Source organism: Diceros bicornis, chromosome 6, assembly GCF_020826845.1.
Source record: "Diceros bicornis minor isolate mBicDic1 chromosome 6, mDicBic1.mat.cur, whole genome shotgun sequence".
NCBI classification, from domain to species: Eukaryota; Metazoa; Chordata; class Mammalia; order Perissodactyla; family Rhinocerotidae; genus Diceros; species Diceros bicornis.
In genome coordinates this window covers 77,143,738-77,163,981 of record NC_080745.1, presented here as the reverse complement: position 1 = coordinate 77,163,981, position 20,244 = coordinate 77,143,738, and the positions used below count along the sequence as shown (strand labels likewise).

At 42.2% G+C, this 20,244-nt stretch overlaps 1 protein-coding gene across 2 annotated transcripts in view; it reads right to left on the bottom strand.

The window, feature by feature from the left end:
* The window catches only part of CASP7 (caspase 7), a 40,073-nt gene that overhangs the window by 14,550 nt on the left and 5,279 nt on the right, over positions 1–20,244 (bottom strand). For both annotated transcript variants that reach the window (XM_058544037.1, XM_058544038.1), the window contains exon 2: positions 18,638–18,747. In XM_058544037.1, coding sequence (XP_058400020.1) covers positions 18,638–18,747 — 110 coding nt within the window. The remainder of the gene's footprint in view (positions 1–18,637; positions 18,748–20,244) is intronic.

Sequence of the window (20,244 nt, the reverse complement as noted above, 5' to 3'; positions counted from 1 at the left end):
ATCAAAAATAACTATAATCACTTCATTTTAATCACAAACTCACAACACAAAACGGAATAAGTTGTGACAACAATAACTTAGATGGGGAAGAGGAAAGGGGTGGAACCTGCTTAGACTAAGGAAATAAATTACCAGAAAATGGACTATCTCATGTACCAAATCCTTTATACAAACCTCATGGTAACCACTAAACAAAAAATGAGAACAGAGACACAAATGATAAATAAAGAGAAAACTGAGAAAATCATCATAAAGAAACACCAAACTGAACTGGCAGATAGAAATACATGGGACGAAAAACAAGGAAAATACAGAACAACTGGAAAACAAGTGATAAAATGGCAGTATTAAGCCCTCATATATCAATAATCACTCTAAATGTAAATGGATTGAATTCTCCAATCAAAAGACACAGAGTGGCTGGATGGATTAAAAAGTAAGACCCAATAATATGCTGCCTCCAGGAAATACCTGTCAGTTCTAAAGACAAACGCAGGCTCAGGATGAAGGGATGGAAGACAATACTCCAAGCTAATGGCAAACAAAAGGAAGCAGGTGTTGCCATACATATATCAGACAAAGTAGACTTCAAGATAAAAAAGGCAATGAGAGACAAAGAGGGACAGTATATAATGATAAAAGGGACACTCCACCAAGAGGACATAACACTTATAAATGTATATGCACCTAACACAGGAGCACCGAAGTACATAAAGCAACTATTAACAGACCTAAAAGGAGAAATTAACAGCAACGCAATAATAGTAGGGGATCTCAACACCCCACTTACATCAATGGATAGATCATCCAGACAGAAGTCAACAAGGAAATAGTGGAATTAAATGAAAAACTAGACCAGATGGACTTAATAGATGTATACAGAATATTCCATCCAACATCAGCAGAATACACATTCTTCTCAAGTGCACATGGAACATTCTCAAAGACAGACCATATGTTGGGAAACAAGGCAAGCCTCAATAAATTTAAGAAGATTGAAATCACATCAAGTATCTTTTCTGACCATAAGGCTATGAAACTAGAAATTAACCACAAAAAAAAAGCTGGGAAAGTGACAAATATGTAGAGACCAAACAACATGCTACTGAACAACCAATGGATCAATGAAGAAATTAAAGAAGAAATAAAAAAAATATCTAGAGACAAATGAAAATGAAAATACACCATACCAACTCATATGAGATGCAGCAAAAGTGGTCCTAAGAGGGAAGTTCATAGCAATAGAGGCCCACCTTAACAAACAAGAAAAATCTCAAATAAGTAATCTTAAACAACACCTAACAGAACTAGAAAAAGAAGAACAAACAAAGCCCAATGTCAGCAGAAGGACGGAAATAATAAAAATTAGAGCAGAAATAAATGAAATAGAAACAAAACAGTAGAAAGGATCAACAAAACTAAGAGCTGCTTCTTCGAGAAGATAAACAAAATTGACAAACCCTTAGCTAGATTCACTAAGAAAAAGAGAGAGAAGGCTCAAATAAATAAAATTAGAAATGAAAGAGAAGAAATTAAAACAGATACCACAGAAATACAAAGGATTATAAGAGAATACTATGAAAAACTATATGCCAACAAATAGGACAATCTAGAAGAAATGGATAAATTCTTAGTCTCATACAACTTCCCAAAACTGAATCAAGAAGAAATAGAGAATCTGAATAGACCAATCACAAGCAAAGAGATTGAAACAGTAATCAAAAATCTCCCCAAAAATAAAAGTCCAGAACCAGAAGGCTTCCCAGGAGAATTCTACCAAATATTCAAAGAAGACTTAATATCTCTCCTTCTCAAACTATTCCAAAAAATTGAAGAAGACGGAACACTTCCTAACTCATTCTACAAGGCCAACATCATTCTGATCCCAAAGCCAGACAAGGAGAACACAAAGAAGAAAAATTACAGGCCAATATCGCTGATGAACATAGATGCAAAAATCTTCAACAAAATATTGGCAAACCGATTGGTTTAAATACATTAAAAGGATCATAACCCATGATCAAGTGGGATTTATACCAAGGACACAGGGATGGTTCAACATCACATCAATCAATGTGATACACCACATTAACAAAATGAAGAATAAAAACCACGTGATTATCTCAATAGACGTAGGGAAAGCATTTGACAAGATCCAACATCCATTTATGATAAAAATTCTCAATAAAATGGGTATAGAAGGAAAGTACTTCAACATAATAAAGGCCTTATACAACAAACCCACAGCTAACATCATACTCAATGGGGAAAAACTGAAAGTCATCCCTCTGAGAACAGGAACAAGACAAGGGTGCCCACTCTTGCCACTCCTATTCAACATAATAGTGGAGGTTTTGGTTAGAGCAATTAGGCAAGAAAAAGGAATAAAAGGTATCCAAATTGGCAAGGAAGAAGTGAAACTCTCGCTGTTTGCATATGACAAGATTCAACATACAGAAAACCCTACAGAATCCATCAGAAAACTGTGAGAAAGAATCAACAACTACAGCAAAGTTGCAGGGTACCAAATCAACTTACAAAAATCAGTTGCATTTCTATACTCTAACAACAAACCAACAGAAAGAGAACTCAAGAATACAATCCCATTTACAATCACAACAAAAAGAATAAAATATCCAGGAATAAATTTAACCAAGGAGGTGAAAGACCTATACAATGAAAACTATCATATATTATTGAAAGAAATCAATGATGACATAAAGAAATGGAATGATATTCCACACACATGGACTGAAAGAATAAACATAGTTAAAATGTCCACACTACCTAAAGCAATCTACAGATTTGACACAATCCCAATCAGAATCCCAAGGGCATTCTTCATGGAAATAGAACAAAGACTCCTAAAATTCATATGGGGCAACAAAAGACCCCAAATAGCTACAGCAATCCTGAGAAAAACGAACAAAGCTGGAGGCATCACAATCCCTGACCTCAAAATATACTACAAAGCTATAGTAATCAAAACAGCCTTGTACTGGTACAAAAACAGACACATAGATCAATGAAATAGAATTGAAAGCCCAGAAATAAACCCACACATCTATGGACAGCTAATCTTCGACAAAGGACTCAAGAACATACGATGGAGAACGGAAAGTCTTTCAATAAATGGTGTTGGGAAAACTGGACAGCCCCATGCAAAAGAATGAAAGTAGACCATTATCTTTGCCATACATAAAAATTAACTCAAAATGGATTAAACACTTGAAGGTAAGATGTGAAACCATAAAACTCCTAGAAGAAAATATAGGCAGTACACTCTGACATTGGCCTTAGAAACATCTTTTCCAATACCATGTCTACTCGGGCAAGGGAAACAAAAGAAAAAATAAACAAATGGGACTTTATCAGGCTAAAGAGCTTTTGCAAGGCAAAGGAAACCAGGAACAAAATGAAAAGACAACCCACCAGCTGAGAGAATATATATTTGCAAATCACCTATCCAACAAGGGGTTAATCTCCAAAATATATAAAGAACTCATACAACTCAACAACAAAAAAACAACCCAATCAGAAAATGGGCAGAGGATATAAACAGACATTCTTCTAAAGAAGATATACAGATGGCCAAGAGGCACATGAAAAGATATTCAACATCACTAACCATTAGGGAAATGCAATCAAAACTACAATGAGATATCACCTTACACCCGTTAGAATGGCTATAATTACCAAGACAAAAAATAACAAATGTTGGAGAGGATGTGGAGAAAAGGGAACTCTCGTATACCGCTGGTGGGAATGCAAACTGGTGCAGCCACTATGGAAAACAGAATGGATCTTCCTCAAAAAGTTAAAAATAGAAATACCATATGACCCAGCTATACCATATGACCCAGCTATCCCACTACAAGGTATTTACCCAAAGAACTTGAAATCAATAATTCAAAGAGACTTATGCACCCCTATGTTCATTGCAGCATTATTCACAATAGCCAAGCTGTGGAAGTAACGCAAGTGTCCATCGACTGATGAATGGATAAAGAAGATGTGGTGTATATATATATGTATATATATGTATATGTATAATGGAATACTACTCAGTCATTAAAAAAGACAAAATCATTCCATTTGCAACAACATGAATGGACCTTGAGGGTATTAAGTGAAATAAGCCAGAAAGAGAAAGACAAAACACCCCATGATTTCACTCATATGTGGAAGATAAAAAGAGAACAGATTAGTGTTTACCAAAGGAAGGGGGTTGGGGGGTGGGCATAAGGGGTAAAGGGGCACATATATATGGTGACTGGCAAATAATAATGTATGACTGAAATTTCACAATGTTATAAACTATTATGACCTCAATAAAAAAAAGGAACACAATAGGAGAATAAAGATACATGATATACACCCTTTAAAGAAAATACTTTCCATGGTTACGAAAAGTACCTTAAAACTGAATACGAAATGTGATCTTATCCTTGGTAAGTATCTCAAAAGAGAGGTAAGAAAAATCTCCTTGACCTATCCTGCCCCTAAATTGAACTCTTATTTTTCAAAACAAACGTAATATCTGCTTCCCCTTTCTGGATTTTAGTTGTCAATATTAATTTTTCCCTTCTAACCAAAACAGCTTTTTGTTAAACCCAGGTCTTTCCAGACCACAGATGTGAATCAGAGAGTGATGATCAATTCGTTCCCATTGAATACATCTTCCTGAGAGGTGCCAGCCATGGGACAACTCCATCTGTAGCTTAGCTTTGGGGAAGCAAGCCCTGATGGTCAGCTTAAAGCATGTAACTAGAGAGACAAATAAAAGGAGGAAAAGATTGTCCAGAAGGCATCAGGGAGCAAGCATCAGGAAAAAAAAAAGCAGACCAAAGTCCACTGCATATAGATGCATTCTGCATGAATCAGAGTCCAAGAGAGCAGAGTCTGCCCCGAACAGTTGTGAGGCTGTGGGGCACCTTCTGAGGATCATCTCCCTTTCACCTCCATTCTCCCTTTGAGACTCCTGGGAGAGTAGTGCCATTACTTCCATTTTGCCAAGTCTGGTTGCAAGGCTGCTGCAGAGACTTTAAGCACAGCCTCATCTTTAGGAAGGGAACTGATTTCTGAGAGGGGCCTATTTTAGGGCAGCCCCTAGTTGCTGATTCTGCAGGAACACAGGACGATTGTTCTGCCTGAGTATTTCTCAAGTAAAGTGAGTGTGTGACTCTAATACTACCTGGAAACACTTTTAGACTGATAGGTTTTCTCCCCTTTCCCCCGCCTCTCTCATTTCCAATTTTGAATCTCAGTAGCCTGCCTCAGTTAAAAGACCAGGCTGGCAGACGTGAGTTTGTTTAACTGGCCCCTCACACCCATAAGGACCAGCAGGACAGGTACAAAGACCCAGCTCAGTCTTTATTTCCTGGTTGGATGATCAACAGGATCCTGATTGGGTCTTTAATCAAATCACACAGTATTGTAAAAAAGAATGAGGAAGCTCTGTATTTCCCAATGTGGGATGATTTCCGATAAGTAGTGGTAAGTATTGAAGAAAACAAAGGTGCAGAACAATGAGAACGACATGCTACCTTGTGGGGAAAAATGAGGGGAAATATAACATCTTCATATTTGCTTTACTTGCATAACGAGACTCTTCAAGGATGATATAAGGGAAAAACCATGGATTCCAGGGCTGGACTGCCTGGGTTTGAAACCCGCTCCACCACATAGCTGAGTGATCGTAGGCAAGTCAATCTCTCTGTGCTTCAGTTTCCTCATTTGTAAAAAGGACAAAATTACAACACCTGCTTCAGAGCTTCTAAACAAGCCAATATTCTCAAGGCCCTTAGAAAGGTGTTCAGTATGTAGTAAGTGGTAAATAAACATCATTATTATTACTAATATTATGCATTGTGTATCATTATAAGTGGTTACTTGTGTTATGGGGGGCGAGGAGGATGATAGCAGGAAGGAGTGGGAGGAAGAATTTTGACCGCATACCTCTTCTAGTATATGTGCATAAGTTAATTATTCAAAAGATTAAAATAAAAATTATTATTTAATAGCTAAAAAATCACTTGCCGCAAATGGATTTCAAGATCTGGCCAATTCTGAAGATTACTGGATTCATACGTTTTTGTGCTAATTGTTGCAAGGGTTCCCTGAGATACCTTGTTTTTTCATTTTCCACTGTGGTTTTACCCCTCTCCCTAGCCTTTTAAACTTCTTCCTCCTCTATGTATCAATAATAATAACAACAATAATAAATACAGTTATAATAATACCATTTTTGAACACTTACCGCTTTATGTATATCATCTCATGTAATCTTTACAACAACTCTGTGAGGCATTAAACCCACTTCACAGAAAAAGATTACATTAGCTTGTCCAGCATCGCAAAGCTAAATGGGGTAGAGCCCAGGACTATTCTGAGGCCTAATACCAAGTCCCTTATGCAAGTTTTTCTTGCTTATGTTAAAATTCAGAGTCCAGGGGCTGGCCCCATTGCCAAGTGGTTAGGGTTTGGTGTGCTCCACTTCAGCGGCCTGGGTTCTCGCGTTCGGATCCTGGGTGTGGACCTACACCACTCGTCAGCCATGTTGTGGCGGCGACCCATATACAAAATAGAGGAAGACTGGCACAGATGCTAGGTCAGGGTTAATCTTCCTCAAGCAAAAAAACAAAAAAAAAAAAACCAAAAAAACAAAAAAAATTCAGAGTCCTGGGCCTCTCCTAGACCTAAAGAACCAGAGACTCAGGCCAGGCCTGGGAATTTTTGTGGAGATGTTCACACCCTCTGAAATTTGAGGGCCTCAGCACTAGCCTGTCTGCCCACTGCATGGGGCCTCTTGCAAGGTTCTGGCCTTTCATTCTTGTTTCAAGCCCCTCGGCTACTCCCAGAGCCCATGGAAGCAAAGGTCCCTCTCGGCCCTTCCCATTCCTGGCCCTTCCCATTCCCGGCAGGGTAGACAGCACCAGCTCGCCCTACCCTATCAAACACCACTCTCCACGGGTGCAGCCTTTTGGGCTCTTGGCCAGGTCAAACAAGATAGGCCTCGGGAAGCAGGGCCTTGTGAAAGGCGCCCCTCAGGAGCAGCGCGGGTGTATTTAGGGTCACGTGTGAGATTTATGACTCTTCACAAAACCTGCAAGATCTCCCAGAGGTCAGGCTGAACATTAAACTGAAATTATTTTAACAACAACCAAAATGCTTCCAGAAATGCCACTCCGCCTGCAATGTCATTCTTATTCTCCCTTGTTTGCACAACATTAAGTGAGTCCCCAGCACAGCCTTGGTGGAGCAGTAACTCACCATCAGCACAGCCAGGGGAGGTGAGCTTGGCGATCCCAGCGCTAGCAGCTCATAAAGAGTTACTGTCTGTTTGGAAATCAATTGCCCAAGCCAAGCAGATCATCAGATAAACAACTGCTATTGGACAGAAGCAAGGGCCTCAAGGGCTCCAAAGAGATTGTGCTAATTAATTAGCCAACTGCAGAAAGATGGCAACAGTCCACAGCTCAGCACAGCAGGTTCTCCCAGGGGTGGGGGCTGGGGAGGGAATGAGAAGGGTAATAAGAAGCTTTCAAAGATCCGGGTTAGAAACTTCTTCAGCTGGCAGTCAGACCCCACAGATAAGATCTTCTAAAAGTGGCCGTTCTTGTTGTCCCAAGTTCATATGCCTTTCGGCAGAAGATGCTGGAACATGTGAGACCTGCTGTGACACAGACCCCAACAGGGTGGGCATGCTGAGTTTCTTTCAAGTCCAGATCAATGGAAACCAGCCTTTCTCCTGAATCTGACACACGATACAAACAGTGGAAGGACCACTTCAGACAGTCCCTAAATCACCAGGAACAAGAATCATTAATATCTGTATAGTGTTTTATGTTTACAAAGTGTGTTAATAATCATTACCCCATTTATTCTGCAAAGTACAGATGAGAGGCAAGGGAAGACGTAGCAAATAAAACCCGGCCAGGGTACTTTTTAAGCCAGATTCTACCACTTCCCACTTTAACCCCCCGTCCTATTTTTTTCCCCTCCCTTTGCTAATTCTCTGCTGATAAACTTGGTCTTTATCTCGACCTTTTTACATTCTGAAGACTTTGGCCCAGATTACTACGCTGGGAAGAAACACATGATTCTTGTGGAACCTGCTGTTAAGTGCAAGGCTCACGACAAACCAGACCAGTGAATTGAAAATTCTAAATCCTCTTAAAAGCTCATGTGTTCCACAATTGGCTGAAGATTTTAAAAAATAAATCTGGCCACGAAGTCACCGTGCTTAGGGCCAGACAAGCAAGATACAAGCAACAACTACAACAGCCGGGTGGAATGATTAAGTATAGTTACATGTGTGCTAAAATGCAACAGGCAGTTAATTTACAGAAGCAGGCTGACCACGATGCTTCCTAACCATCCTGTTTCTTGGTGTTGTATTTCATCGCCAACGTGGGCAAGACCATTATCTTCATTTCCCAGATGCATTCAGATAAGCTCAAATCTCCACTAGGAGCACAGATAATGCCACCATCAACTATCAGGAAGGAACTAGATTATCCTAACTTCTTAGGTAGAAAGCCATTTTCTGGAACATCAAATTTCACAGTGCAAGGCCAACTCAGTCATTTCAACAAAGTCAAGAGGCAAAAAATTACAACCAAGCTCTGACGGTTACTTATATAAAAAGACCTCCTTGAAGAGCCTACAGCAACTCATACCAGAAAACGTTATAGGATAAAAATACTCTGCCTACTTTACAAAGAAGTGAAAAACCTCAGAAAGTACACGCTGAATTTTTACAATCCACTCTGGGTGTAAGTATAATTTTCCCCATCACTAGAGTGGATAAATACAGGTTTTATCCTCTTACAGATCCCCCAGGCTACTCGAAACGTGAATTATACCTTTCTATATTTGGAAGGGAATATAAGCATGCAAACCCGCTCCTATTTATTTTCTAAAGCGTCTCCATGAATAGGATCCCCAGTAGCTCTATCTATTTGCAGACATTCATCAGCATGAAAGTAAACACACCACCAGGCACACATTTCCCCTGAGCTGTTTCATTCGGAACTAGAGCTCTGGTTTTCATAGCTACTTTGTCTAAATATTTTGGGGATGATTCATTCATGGTTTCAACATTTCAACAGAGGGCATCCCCAAGAGTCCTGACATACCAAGGCACAGAGCAGAACAGAGAGGAAACGAAAGAGTGAAGGCGGTACCTCATGTCTCCATCTGCAAGCACCCCCCTTTGCATCAGAACCAGGCTTTGCCCTGCGACGACGGGCAGTGAGTTTCCTTCTTCTCTGTAATAATAAAAACTCAACATGCTCAGAGCTCAGCGGGGACAGAAGACTGGCACAGCCAGCCCGGCCCTGAGGCCTGTGACTGAATCAGCAGTGAGCTGCACGCTGGAGTTTTCCATAGGACCATTCACACTGGGCTGGGAAAGTCACATTGGCCTCGCCCTTCTCTGCTGACCGGCAGAAATGCCCAGGCGCCACACTGCTGCAGCCTCCCCACCCGAGGACAGCCTCCTAGGGGAACAAGCAACTTTCTAGAAGCCTGGGGTCCAAAGGAAAAAAAAAACCCATTTTCACAAAGATGCAGCCAGTAGCACCACCTTTAAGAGTCAAAACTGGAAACAGTAGGGAATGGCTAAACAAGAGACGAGCATCAAGAGAATAAAATACTAGCCAGCTGTTAAAGTGATGAGCATGCAGACGTGGGCGACCCACTAAAGTGCCAAACGGCACATACAGGAATCGCCAAAATATGTAAAATTATACATAAGTAAATGAACAAAAACAGGAAGTGAGTTTGTGGTGAATCAAGGAGTTCAAATTCATTAGGTTATTTTTTTCCTAATAAAGGTACTCAAGGTAGTAATACAAATAATAAAAGACTATAGAAGCATACCAAATACCGTAATTTTCAAATGAGGCATATAAACCTTTTTCAATGGTCTTAAAGAAAGTGAATGATCCAGGAGTTGCTACACTTGCCCATCTCACCCCTCCAAATGCAATCAGGAAAATGTGAACACATAAAAACCGAAACACTTGTTAAGCAAATGGCTCAGCAACGCTTTTCTCAATTTCCTGGTTCAAGGTGGCAGTTAACGGAAGGTGTGAAGCTGGTGACGTGGAGTTATAACACCTGCTACCCTGGGCAAACCTCTTCATCCGCCATCCTCAGGTCTGTGAACAACAGAGAAACGTGGCTCTGCACATTTTCCCCTGAAACTCAGTGTGCAAAAACGCACTTACACTGGGAAACAGTCAGTTTACAATACACCAAAGAGAAGAAGCTTCCTTTCCCCCAAACCCTCAACCTCCCCATTTCCCTCTTCCCCCTAAAAAGAAGAACAGAGACCTCTGATAATAAAAATGGGCAAGAGACTTTAAAAACATCATCCAGGGGAAATAAGGGACTGAATTCTCTTGAAGTAGCCTAAAACTGAGCGGAAGATACAATGATGGCTGTATTACGGCCGAGGGCTCCAGAGTTCAGAACAGCTCACATACTTCGGTCCTCACTCTTACACGACCCCTTCATCCTTCTCTCTCACTTGCAGCAGTAGACAAACTCACCAGAACTGACGCAAGCCAGACTGAAAGCCCCAAGGTCCAGCAAGCTCGGCGTTGGAACATGCACCGCTATGCTGCCCATTTCTAACTTGTGACCACGTGTTCCCTTGAGAAGCAACAGGACATATTCTCCCAGTACTTTTCTATTACTATGCTTTATTTTTATATACTAATAGTGTTTTTCAATTTCTATTACTATGAAAACCTGATCATTTACCTCCCTGCCTCACTTTTTCTTTTAACCTTAGAGCTTATTTTTTACCCTCTAGAAGAGCTATAAGCTAACATAACTGGAGGTGTTCTATACGTGTAGAAGCCACAGCTTCAAAGTTTCTAGAAGGTTCCTGTGACTACGTTTTAGAGGTGTGGCTCACTGCTCCTGAAAGGTGCACTGGCCTCTGTATCAGAAAGTCCATCGCTAGCCCTGTTGGCACGCTGTCCGTACACCATCCCTCAGCTGAAAGTGAAGCAGGAAGGGAGTAGTTTCAACGAAGAATTAAATTTGCTGACCCACTTGGGTAAAAGAAAAAAACCCGTTCTGCTGGATTAATGAGGTTTTAACAACTTGATGCCACTGCAGTTGTGGGTGGCACCTGATATAAGACGGGGAGCACTGGACCCCAAGTTATACCTGGGTCTTGGTACTGGTCTTGCTGGATGACTATGGATAGAGCACTTGACCTTTCTGGTCTTAGTTTCCTTGATCATTATACAAGGGAAGTGGATAAACTCCCTTTTAAGGAGTTTTTTAGTTTTAACATTACCATTCTATGATTTCTTCCTCATCAGGTAATTCAGCAGGCCGACAGTTACTTTACAATAATCCAGTGGATAGGTATTCATATCCCTATTTTGCAGATGAGGAAACTAAGGCTCAGCAAGGTCAAAGGACTCGCTATCGTCCCTCAACTAGTGAGTGGGAGGCAGGGCCAGGATCTGAACCTGGGTTGTCCAACTCCACTCCACCACTGCTGTTATTTTAAGTGGTAGGATCGCTGCTTCAAATACAGCGTTAAATCTTTATTACTCTTTATATACAAATTTGGGAGATAGGCATTCAGTATTCTGGAGTCTGAATTTGAAGGCTTCCTTTATTGAAAAGTAAATTCCCTGGGTATGTTTTAATGTTCCTTTCCTTGTACGGGACCCAGACCTGCCTCTTTCAATCAACGGGTGTTGACTTAATTTGGAACACATTCTTTGGAACGAGATAAGGTCTGCTTCCTTTGTTCTTTTCTCCAATTCCAAAGCATTGCTTCTTCTGAAACACTTTTTTCCTCCTCTCCAAATGAAAAGGCAGGCCACCAGGATCTTTCTTCTAATTACACAAATAACACATTTTTTTTTTTAGGGACTTGTTTACATATAACACTTACTGGTGGAGAAACCGAAGTTGCAGTCCAGGGGGAGGAATTATAACCAAGCGGCATTTATTAAACACACTCCGGGAAGACAAAAGTTGGAACACAAAGATGACACAGAAGAGAAAGCCCATGTGATCTGAGCCAGTGCCTCGAAAATAGGGAGTTTATCAAGTTTTGAAAAGGAGTCTTTCTCCTGCCCTCTTCACTCGGGAACTGGAAAGATAAACAAACCCCTCTGCAGGGACACCCAAGGCTCCACCAAGGCCCTGGGGAAATTTGAGAGTGCGTGAAATCTGTTTTCTACTTTGTTTTTCATTTTTTTTTAATACTGATCTTGAGCAGAGCTCAGAAAGGAGCCTCTGATTTCCAACATGTTCCTGGGTGAGGACATCTTCCAGGCTGCTGGGCAGGGCTTGGTTTTATACCTACAACGGCACCCAGTGGTACCACCAGGACCAAACTCAGCCCGTCCAACAGCCTCCACCCACATTCCCAGAACCTGTGTCGCATGGCCTGGCCATCATTCCCACGTGGCCCTGGCGGGCAGGCTCTCCCAGTCCCCTGAAAACCTCACTGCTTCTTCTCTGACAACTTGTCTGAACTCCTCCTCCAGCGCTCCCTCATCGTTCTCTCCCCCAGCCTCCCACAGCTCCCAGAACTCTACAATTCAGCAATTAGTTATTTTCTGTTATTAGCTATTTTCTGTAGCCATGCCTAGACATTCAACAAGAGCTTGAGTTCACATGCAGGGCAGGGACCACATCGTTAACCTGGATGGCAGGTAACCTGTGCTAGGTGCCAGGGTTACCTTAACATCAGGAGGGATCCCTCTTCAAGTTCACAGATGACACTAGGCCTTGCTCCATAAACGAAGGCTCATAATGAATATAGCTGGTGCACATACTCATTTCTTCTAGGTCATTTTTTAAAAAGTCCTAACGCTTTACTAATTTTAAATTAATATCTTGAATATTTTTCCTTTGTGGTTTTCTGTGTTTTCCATATGTTCTTCAGTCATCAGAAAATTAGAAAGCATTTTAATAAATTGTTTTTAAAGAAAAGTTAAAGAACAATCCGGATTATTCAGGACCCAATGGAATGGAAATAAAACGATGTTGTTCTGCCATCTAGTGGCAGTGCGGCAAAAAAGCCAAGACAAGTCTGAGGGCTTGGAACTACCTGTGGCCCGTGAGTCCCACCCAGGCTTTTAGGGGGAAAGGCTTTCTGTTTCCCAGAATCCTTGAGGTCTCCAGGGCAGGGCGAGTGTCCTCAATTAGAGACGGGCTGGGGGTGGGGGGCGCTACTGTCCCCTCTACTGCCTCACCTCGCAGCAATTCTGACACCTCGGAGAAGGGAGCTGGGGGTGGGACAGCAGGGGGAGGCGCCCGCCATCAGCTGTGGGGAGCACCCAGAGTAGCCAGCTATGCGATGCTCCCACGCACTGCACCCACAGATCTGACGTGTGGGATACAAAGTGCCCCACACACAGCAGAGGGGACCTTGGGAGGGGCTGCCGCACTTCCCTGATTCGCAGGAACCAACCAACCTCTAACGCCATATTCAGGTCACCCCCAATTAGTTACATTGTAGCAGAATAAACAACCCCAGTGAGAATCTGTAAGGCACAGACATTGAAGTGTAGAGTGTGCTGGGCCAGGTGTGATAATGGACACATGCTCTTTGAGTCAAATCACATGGTTCTGAATTGCACTTAGTCTCATCCCACTATATATGAAGTCCTGACCCCATCCAAGTTTCCCATGAGGTCTCGGTCAGCAAAGCCAAGGCAGCAGGAACGTCCAGGGGAACAAGGAGAGGCGGCACAGGCTGGCGCTGTTCTGTCATCTTGGCAATAGAAATATAAATGTCATTACCCCTTTTTCTGGCAAAGCGGCTCAGTGGTTACTAGACGACTTCAACTAGTCCCCGCAGTCCAGGTGCCACATTCTTCACCGGCTCTCCCTTCTTCAGCCTCTTCTTCCTCTTGGACACAAAGTCCTATTGCTCTACCTCCCAGGCATCTCCGGAGTCCGGCCGCTCCCTCCACCTGCCCGGGTCCCGCTCCCGCCTAAACCACCCACTCTCACCTGGAGCAGCGCAGCAGCCTCCTAACTCGCTTCCCTGCCCACAGTGCCCCTCTTGCACGCATTCTCTTCCACTCTGCAGCTTGGATCTTGTATTTTTTTTTGTTTTTTGTAGATATAATTGATCAAGTCAGTCTACCTCTTAAACCCTTTAATGACTTCCCTGTCCTTAGGATTAATTCCAAATCCTTAATGGGACCTCAGACAAGCCCTTCTAAAATCCGGCCCCTGTCCATTTATCCCCTTCTCCTCTCCTGCTGTCCCTCCACATCCCATCTTCCTCCCAGCGAGAATGATGCCAGACCTCATGCACCCGTCCCCTCCATCAGCCTCCTAACTCCCCATCAAGGCTCAGCACACACACCATGGCTCCAAGGGGCCTTCTCTGACCCCCAAGACCAGGTGAGGTACCCTTTTTAATTATTCTCCCCCAGCGCCCCACTCTGCCCCTTTCCAGCACCATCACATCTCAATTATTCTTTTCATGTCTGCCTTCCCTATAAGAATGGGTCTGAGGCAGGGGCCATGTCGATCCTGTTGATCTTGTTCCCAGACACAGAAGCTGGCACATAGAGGCAGCAACAGAATCATGGCTGAGAGTTCGGTTTGACAGGCAAGTGAACGCAGGTTCAAATCCTGGCTCCACCACGACTTGGTGCAAGGGACTTAACTTCTCTCTGTCGCTCCATAAATATTTAATGAATGAATGAAACCATTAATTAGTGACCCAAAATGGCATCTCAAGTGGTTAATTTTAAAGCCGGTGTTACTTTACTAGATGAAAGAACTTTCTATCTTACTGAAGTAAAAAAATGGAAGGAAAAATCTAAATTTTAAGGGTACGTCACAAATCCTGACTGAATTTTATTCGAATTGACTGCCTCCTTGGGAGGCAGCCAGTGTATCATCTAATACCTGGGTACCAGGCAGATGCCTAGCGAAGGCAGAGAAAGTAACAGCTAACATTTCACAGCCTGGAAGAATAAGGCATTACACTGTCATTTATTGTAGCTCAATATCATTTAATAATTCAACAATCATGCCTTACAATTCATACAACCTAAATAAGCAGTTCAGAAAACGGAATTTAATTTAAATATTTTGCAAGGATACTTAGTTTCTTTTGATAATATGAAGGTTGATGTCAACATCAGCCACGCTATAAAAAAGGTATAGCGCACCAGAATACAGAAGACTATCGGGGCTTAGTTACCTTTCCAAAGGACTTACGGTGGTAAAAAACCCCACATCACAGATCACATCTATTTTTGCAAAATGACGGGTCTTTAAGGCAGAGGTCGTCAAACAGGTTATTCGAAGACTTTCTAAGGGGTGCAGACACAGACAGTTTTAAGGAGATGACTGACTGGATTCTCAACTTCTATTTGTATTTTTCCTAAAACTGGTCTGCCTGAGATACCACCTCCCCTTTCCCAGTCTCCTATCTCCCACTATGTAACAAAAGAGTAGACTTCTCATCCACCTTAGAGGATGCCGAAACCTCCACATCATCTAACAAAGGGACAATTCAAATATGAGCATCCGTGAGTCTCCTTGAATCCACCACTGTGGTGGATTCCACAAGAGTCTGATAAGGGTAAAGGATGAGATTAGAAATGGGGCTATTGGGGCCACACTGGGCTGTTCCCAATTCATTATATATTGAAAACAGTATATAGTAAAATGGAGCAGGAGTGATGTGGCTCTTGTATAATGACTTTGGCTCTTTTACCCCCTGATTATTCCCAAAGACACTATCACTTTGGAGCTAGAGTCCCTGTGAAAGCAAAGCAAACACTGATTCAACGAGGTAAACATCTTCCCTCTCTCACTTCCCATCCTCCATCCATCCACCCATCCATCTGTCCGTCCGTCCGTCCGTCCATCCACCCACCCACCCATCCATCCATCCATCCACCCATCCACCCATCCACCCAACCATCCAAGAATTAGAATTCAGAACCAAGATGGTTGTCACAGGGATGCCTAATAACACATTGATTGAACTGAAAAATGGTATCAGACCTTTCCGATTGAAAGCAAGTCTGTTACGGCTGATGGCCTGACAAGGACTGGCTTTGTCAACTAGAATACACAGCAGACATTTTCCATAAATCAATGAGCTACATCTCCAGCTCCAAGGTCTTAACAAACCTATATTTTAAAAAGCATATAGTTTAAAAGCACTTTACCAAAAAAAGGATGCTGACAAATGTTTATTAATGCCATTTTAATCATCTTATGTCTGTTGGAGTATTTTGGGTTAAAAAAGTTGCCTCTAAAAAGAGGAACAGATTTAATTAACAGTTGAGAAGTTCTGATAGAGCCTTTTTTGGTATACTTCCCAGAAACTGAAAAAATAAATGTCTCTAAGGGCTGAATAACAATTCCTTTTCTAAGTCAGGTAATTTCCAATTCTTTATTTTCAATAAAACTGAAGAATGACCTAATTGAGTTGTCATTTTCGGCAGAGAACTACGGAAGGAATTCAAATAATTAAGTGACTTTATTATAACAAAACTCCTGCCATCCCATGTATTTATTCATGGTTTCTTAGTGCTTCTATCTCTAAAAATGAAAAAATGGGAAAAAGAGGTGATACTGAACTCTTTCTTATTCTAGCAATAAGTATTATTTGTCCATTTATTCATAAACTCACTTTTTAAAGGCCCAGTCCATTATAAGTTGCTATTTTAATTTAATAATTATTTTGATGAATAACAATTTAATAGTACGAATGATTTATCAATATTTATTTGTTTGGATCAACTGTGAATTAATAATGGCTGAAATAGTAACCTAATGTAGAAGAAATTAATAGTAACTTAGTATAAAGGAAATTTCTTTTAATACTCATAATACCTGTAAAAATTTCTTAAAATTTATGCTATGTACATATGCACACACATATATGTTACAGAGATGTATAATGAGGTGATCAATAAAAGACTTTCAAGGAACTAAATCTATAACATCAGAATAAAATGTTGTGGGGGGAAATAGAATTAAAAAAAACAAGTTCAGGGTTTCGGAAAAAGAAACAACATAAAAATTCTAGCTGTTAAAGGGGAACTTGTTTATGTACATTTTTAATGGATAATGGTGGTTTACTGTGAATTTAGATTCCACTGGATACATTTAAAGAGATGATTTTTAAATGTCCATATTTACAACACACCATTAATTTTCATAATTTCTGGGAAGTACACCAAGAGGCTTTGCTAAGATTCATGAAACCACTGTTACACAATTCCTGTTTCTCTTTCACTTAGAAGCAATCTGCGTAACTCAGATACTCAGAGAGCTGAGAAAACTGAAATATTATTACATTCTTTGCAACTATTTTGACAAGAAATTTATGTCACCTTAAAATGTACAAGGGGTGTGTAGTTTTATACTATTTTGGGGGTATGTGAACAAAAACATTTGAAGGCCACTGCTCTAAATAAAGGGCTTGCACTGGGGAGTGGACTAGCCTGGACCAACTGACCTCACGGTTTTGAAAAGTTGTCAGGAGCTGGAGTTGTGTTTTCTGGTTATTTCATTGGGTATTCTTGACCCTAAAAGGCAACCAATGCCAAAGGGTCCAGGATGTTGGGGTCTTCCCCTGTTTCCGAGTCTTGTTTGGGAGGATATGACCCAAGGCCCTCTCTGGGATGTTGCAGGGAGCCAGGCCGCCCCTCATCACCAGCCTTTCCCCTCCTGAGCACTGCTTGGGACCATTCCTTAACCTCAACCTTTATCCCCATCACTGTCCCTCCCATGTGGGGCTTGGCTTGGGAGATACCAAGAAGTCTGATGCTTCTGACCCACAAACCACTCCTGCCTCTTGCCAGGAAGCCCCACCAACTGCCCCTCCAAGACCAAGGTTAAGGGGAGGTGAGGGACTCCTCCATATCCCTGCAGCCCTACTTTTAAATGGAAAGCACAACAGAGCTGTTAAGTGAGTGGCACTGGTACCGCTGGGCTCCAATCTCAGCTTCACCATTTATTAACAGTTATCACAAAGGCACGCTGTTAAACTTCTTAGTGCCTCAGTTTCCCTACCTCCTAAATGGTGATAACAACAGAACCATCTCCTGGGATTATGAGGACTACAGGCAATACTGAGCTGGCATGCAAGAGTTGAATAAATGAAGCTATTATTATTATTAAATGTAAAATGTAGAATTTTAAAAGTGAACTCAAGAAAAGGTGGGAATCAGTAGACAGGATGCTCCCTCCTTCAATGGAGTACCACCCCAAACCTCCCATCCCATAGCTCCCAGATTCTGCCTTTCAGCCAAGCCTAGCTCCAACCGGCAGCAGCAGCCCATGCTCTGCCCCAAGGACGCTGGCTGCAAATCACCTCTGATGAGGACAACCCCTCACTCCTGGGCAGCTGCCACCCAGATGTGCAGCTGCCGAGCATGAGACCCCCATAGATTGGTTCCCCCTACACCTGGGCTTGCCCCAGAGACATGGGAGTGCACGGGGACCCTAGTGTTGTCATATACAGCTGGCAGGATTCTATGCAAATTTCCCAAGCACAGCACAGACCTCCTTTCTCTGAAGGTACCCATCCCCCTGGGTGGGTGGAGATGGCAGAAGTGGTCCAGGGCCCCTCTTTAACCCAGAAAGGAAGGAGACTTACCTGAAGAGTGATGGGACAAAGGACGACCGGTCTGGCTTAGCATCAACTGCATCTTCGCTTGCTGAATCCCCAGCGCCTTGCTCCACAACACAGTGTTGATCATCTGCCATCTGGAAGGAAAAAAAACAAACCAGAAAATTGGTATCCGTTGGTATCATTGGCCTCGTGATATTTTTAAAGAACCCTCGTTAGGTGACAACAGTTTTTCGTTAAGCCTAGAGGTGAGCAGCCTTCCATATTCAGGCTCCAGCGCTACTGCACCAACAATTTCTCCAAACGCCTGAGCGCCAACTCTATTTCAGGCATTGGTCCAGAGACTGGGTACACAGAAGAGAAGAAAACAAAGTCCTTGCCCTCAGGAAGCTTCTAATCCAGCATCCACGATTTTGTTAAACGTTCACGGCATACGAGAAGCTGTGGAAGATCTGTCAAGGTTTGCAACAAGAAGAAACTCCCCCTAGACTGCTCACAGGTTATGAGGCGCTCATCCTTGGCGTGGCATCGCTCAGACCCAGTTCAAAAACAGCAGCAACCAGGGGGACAAAGCTCTCTTTCTGTTTCAGATGACTTTACATGGTTCCAAAACAGATTTCCATCAAATTATTTTCCTGCTCAACAATCTTCACGAGATCTCTACGACGTAAAAGTTCAAATCAAAACACACCTCCTTGGATTTTAAGGCTTTTCATTGTCATGTACTAGAGTCAATGAACTATGGCCCACTACTTTTTCGTAAATAAAGTTTTATTGGAATACAACCACACCTGTTCATTTATGTATTACTTATGGCTGCCTTCCTGACACAACCAGAGTTGAGTAATTGTGGCAGAGACCATATCCCGAAAAGCCTAAAATATTTACTACCTGGCCCTTTACAAAAAAGGCATGTCCCCTGATGTAGGACAAACACCAGCCAACAGGATCCCCTACTCACCTACGACTCCCTCTACATTATGGAGTAAAAATAACAATAATAAGAATAGAAACTCACATTTAGTATTTACTGTGCTAATTGTTTTGTAAGCACTATCTTATTTTTTTTAAATAAATGAGAGCATTGACTTTTTTGAGGAAGATCGGCCCTGAGCTAACATCTGTTGCCAACCTTCCTCCTTTTTTCTCCCCAAAGCCCCAGTAGATAGTTGTATGTCATAGTCGTACATCCTTCTAGTTGCTCCATGTGGGAGGCCGCCTCAGCATGGCTTGATGAGCAGTGCGTAGGTGCGCGCCCGGGATCTGAACCTGCGAACCCCGGGCCGCTAAAGTGGATCGCACGAACTTAACCGCTACACCACTGGGCGGGCCCCAGCACGATCTTATTAGTACTTCCAATAATGCTGTTACGTCAGCCCTATGATCACCGCCTTTTGACAGATGAGGAAGCTGAGCCTAGAAAAGGCTACCTACCTTGTCCCAGGCCACATAACTAGTAAACAGTAGGACGCAGTTCTGAAGCCAGCAACAGGTAGTCCAGAGCCCACCCCTTACGATCACACCATTCAGCCTTCCAGCTCTCTAGGGCACACTTTCAGTGTCCTTGGGCACAGTATGCTCATTTCAGGCTCCTTCAGGGCGCATGGGTCCCTCTTTCCGGAAGTCACCACTGT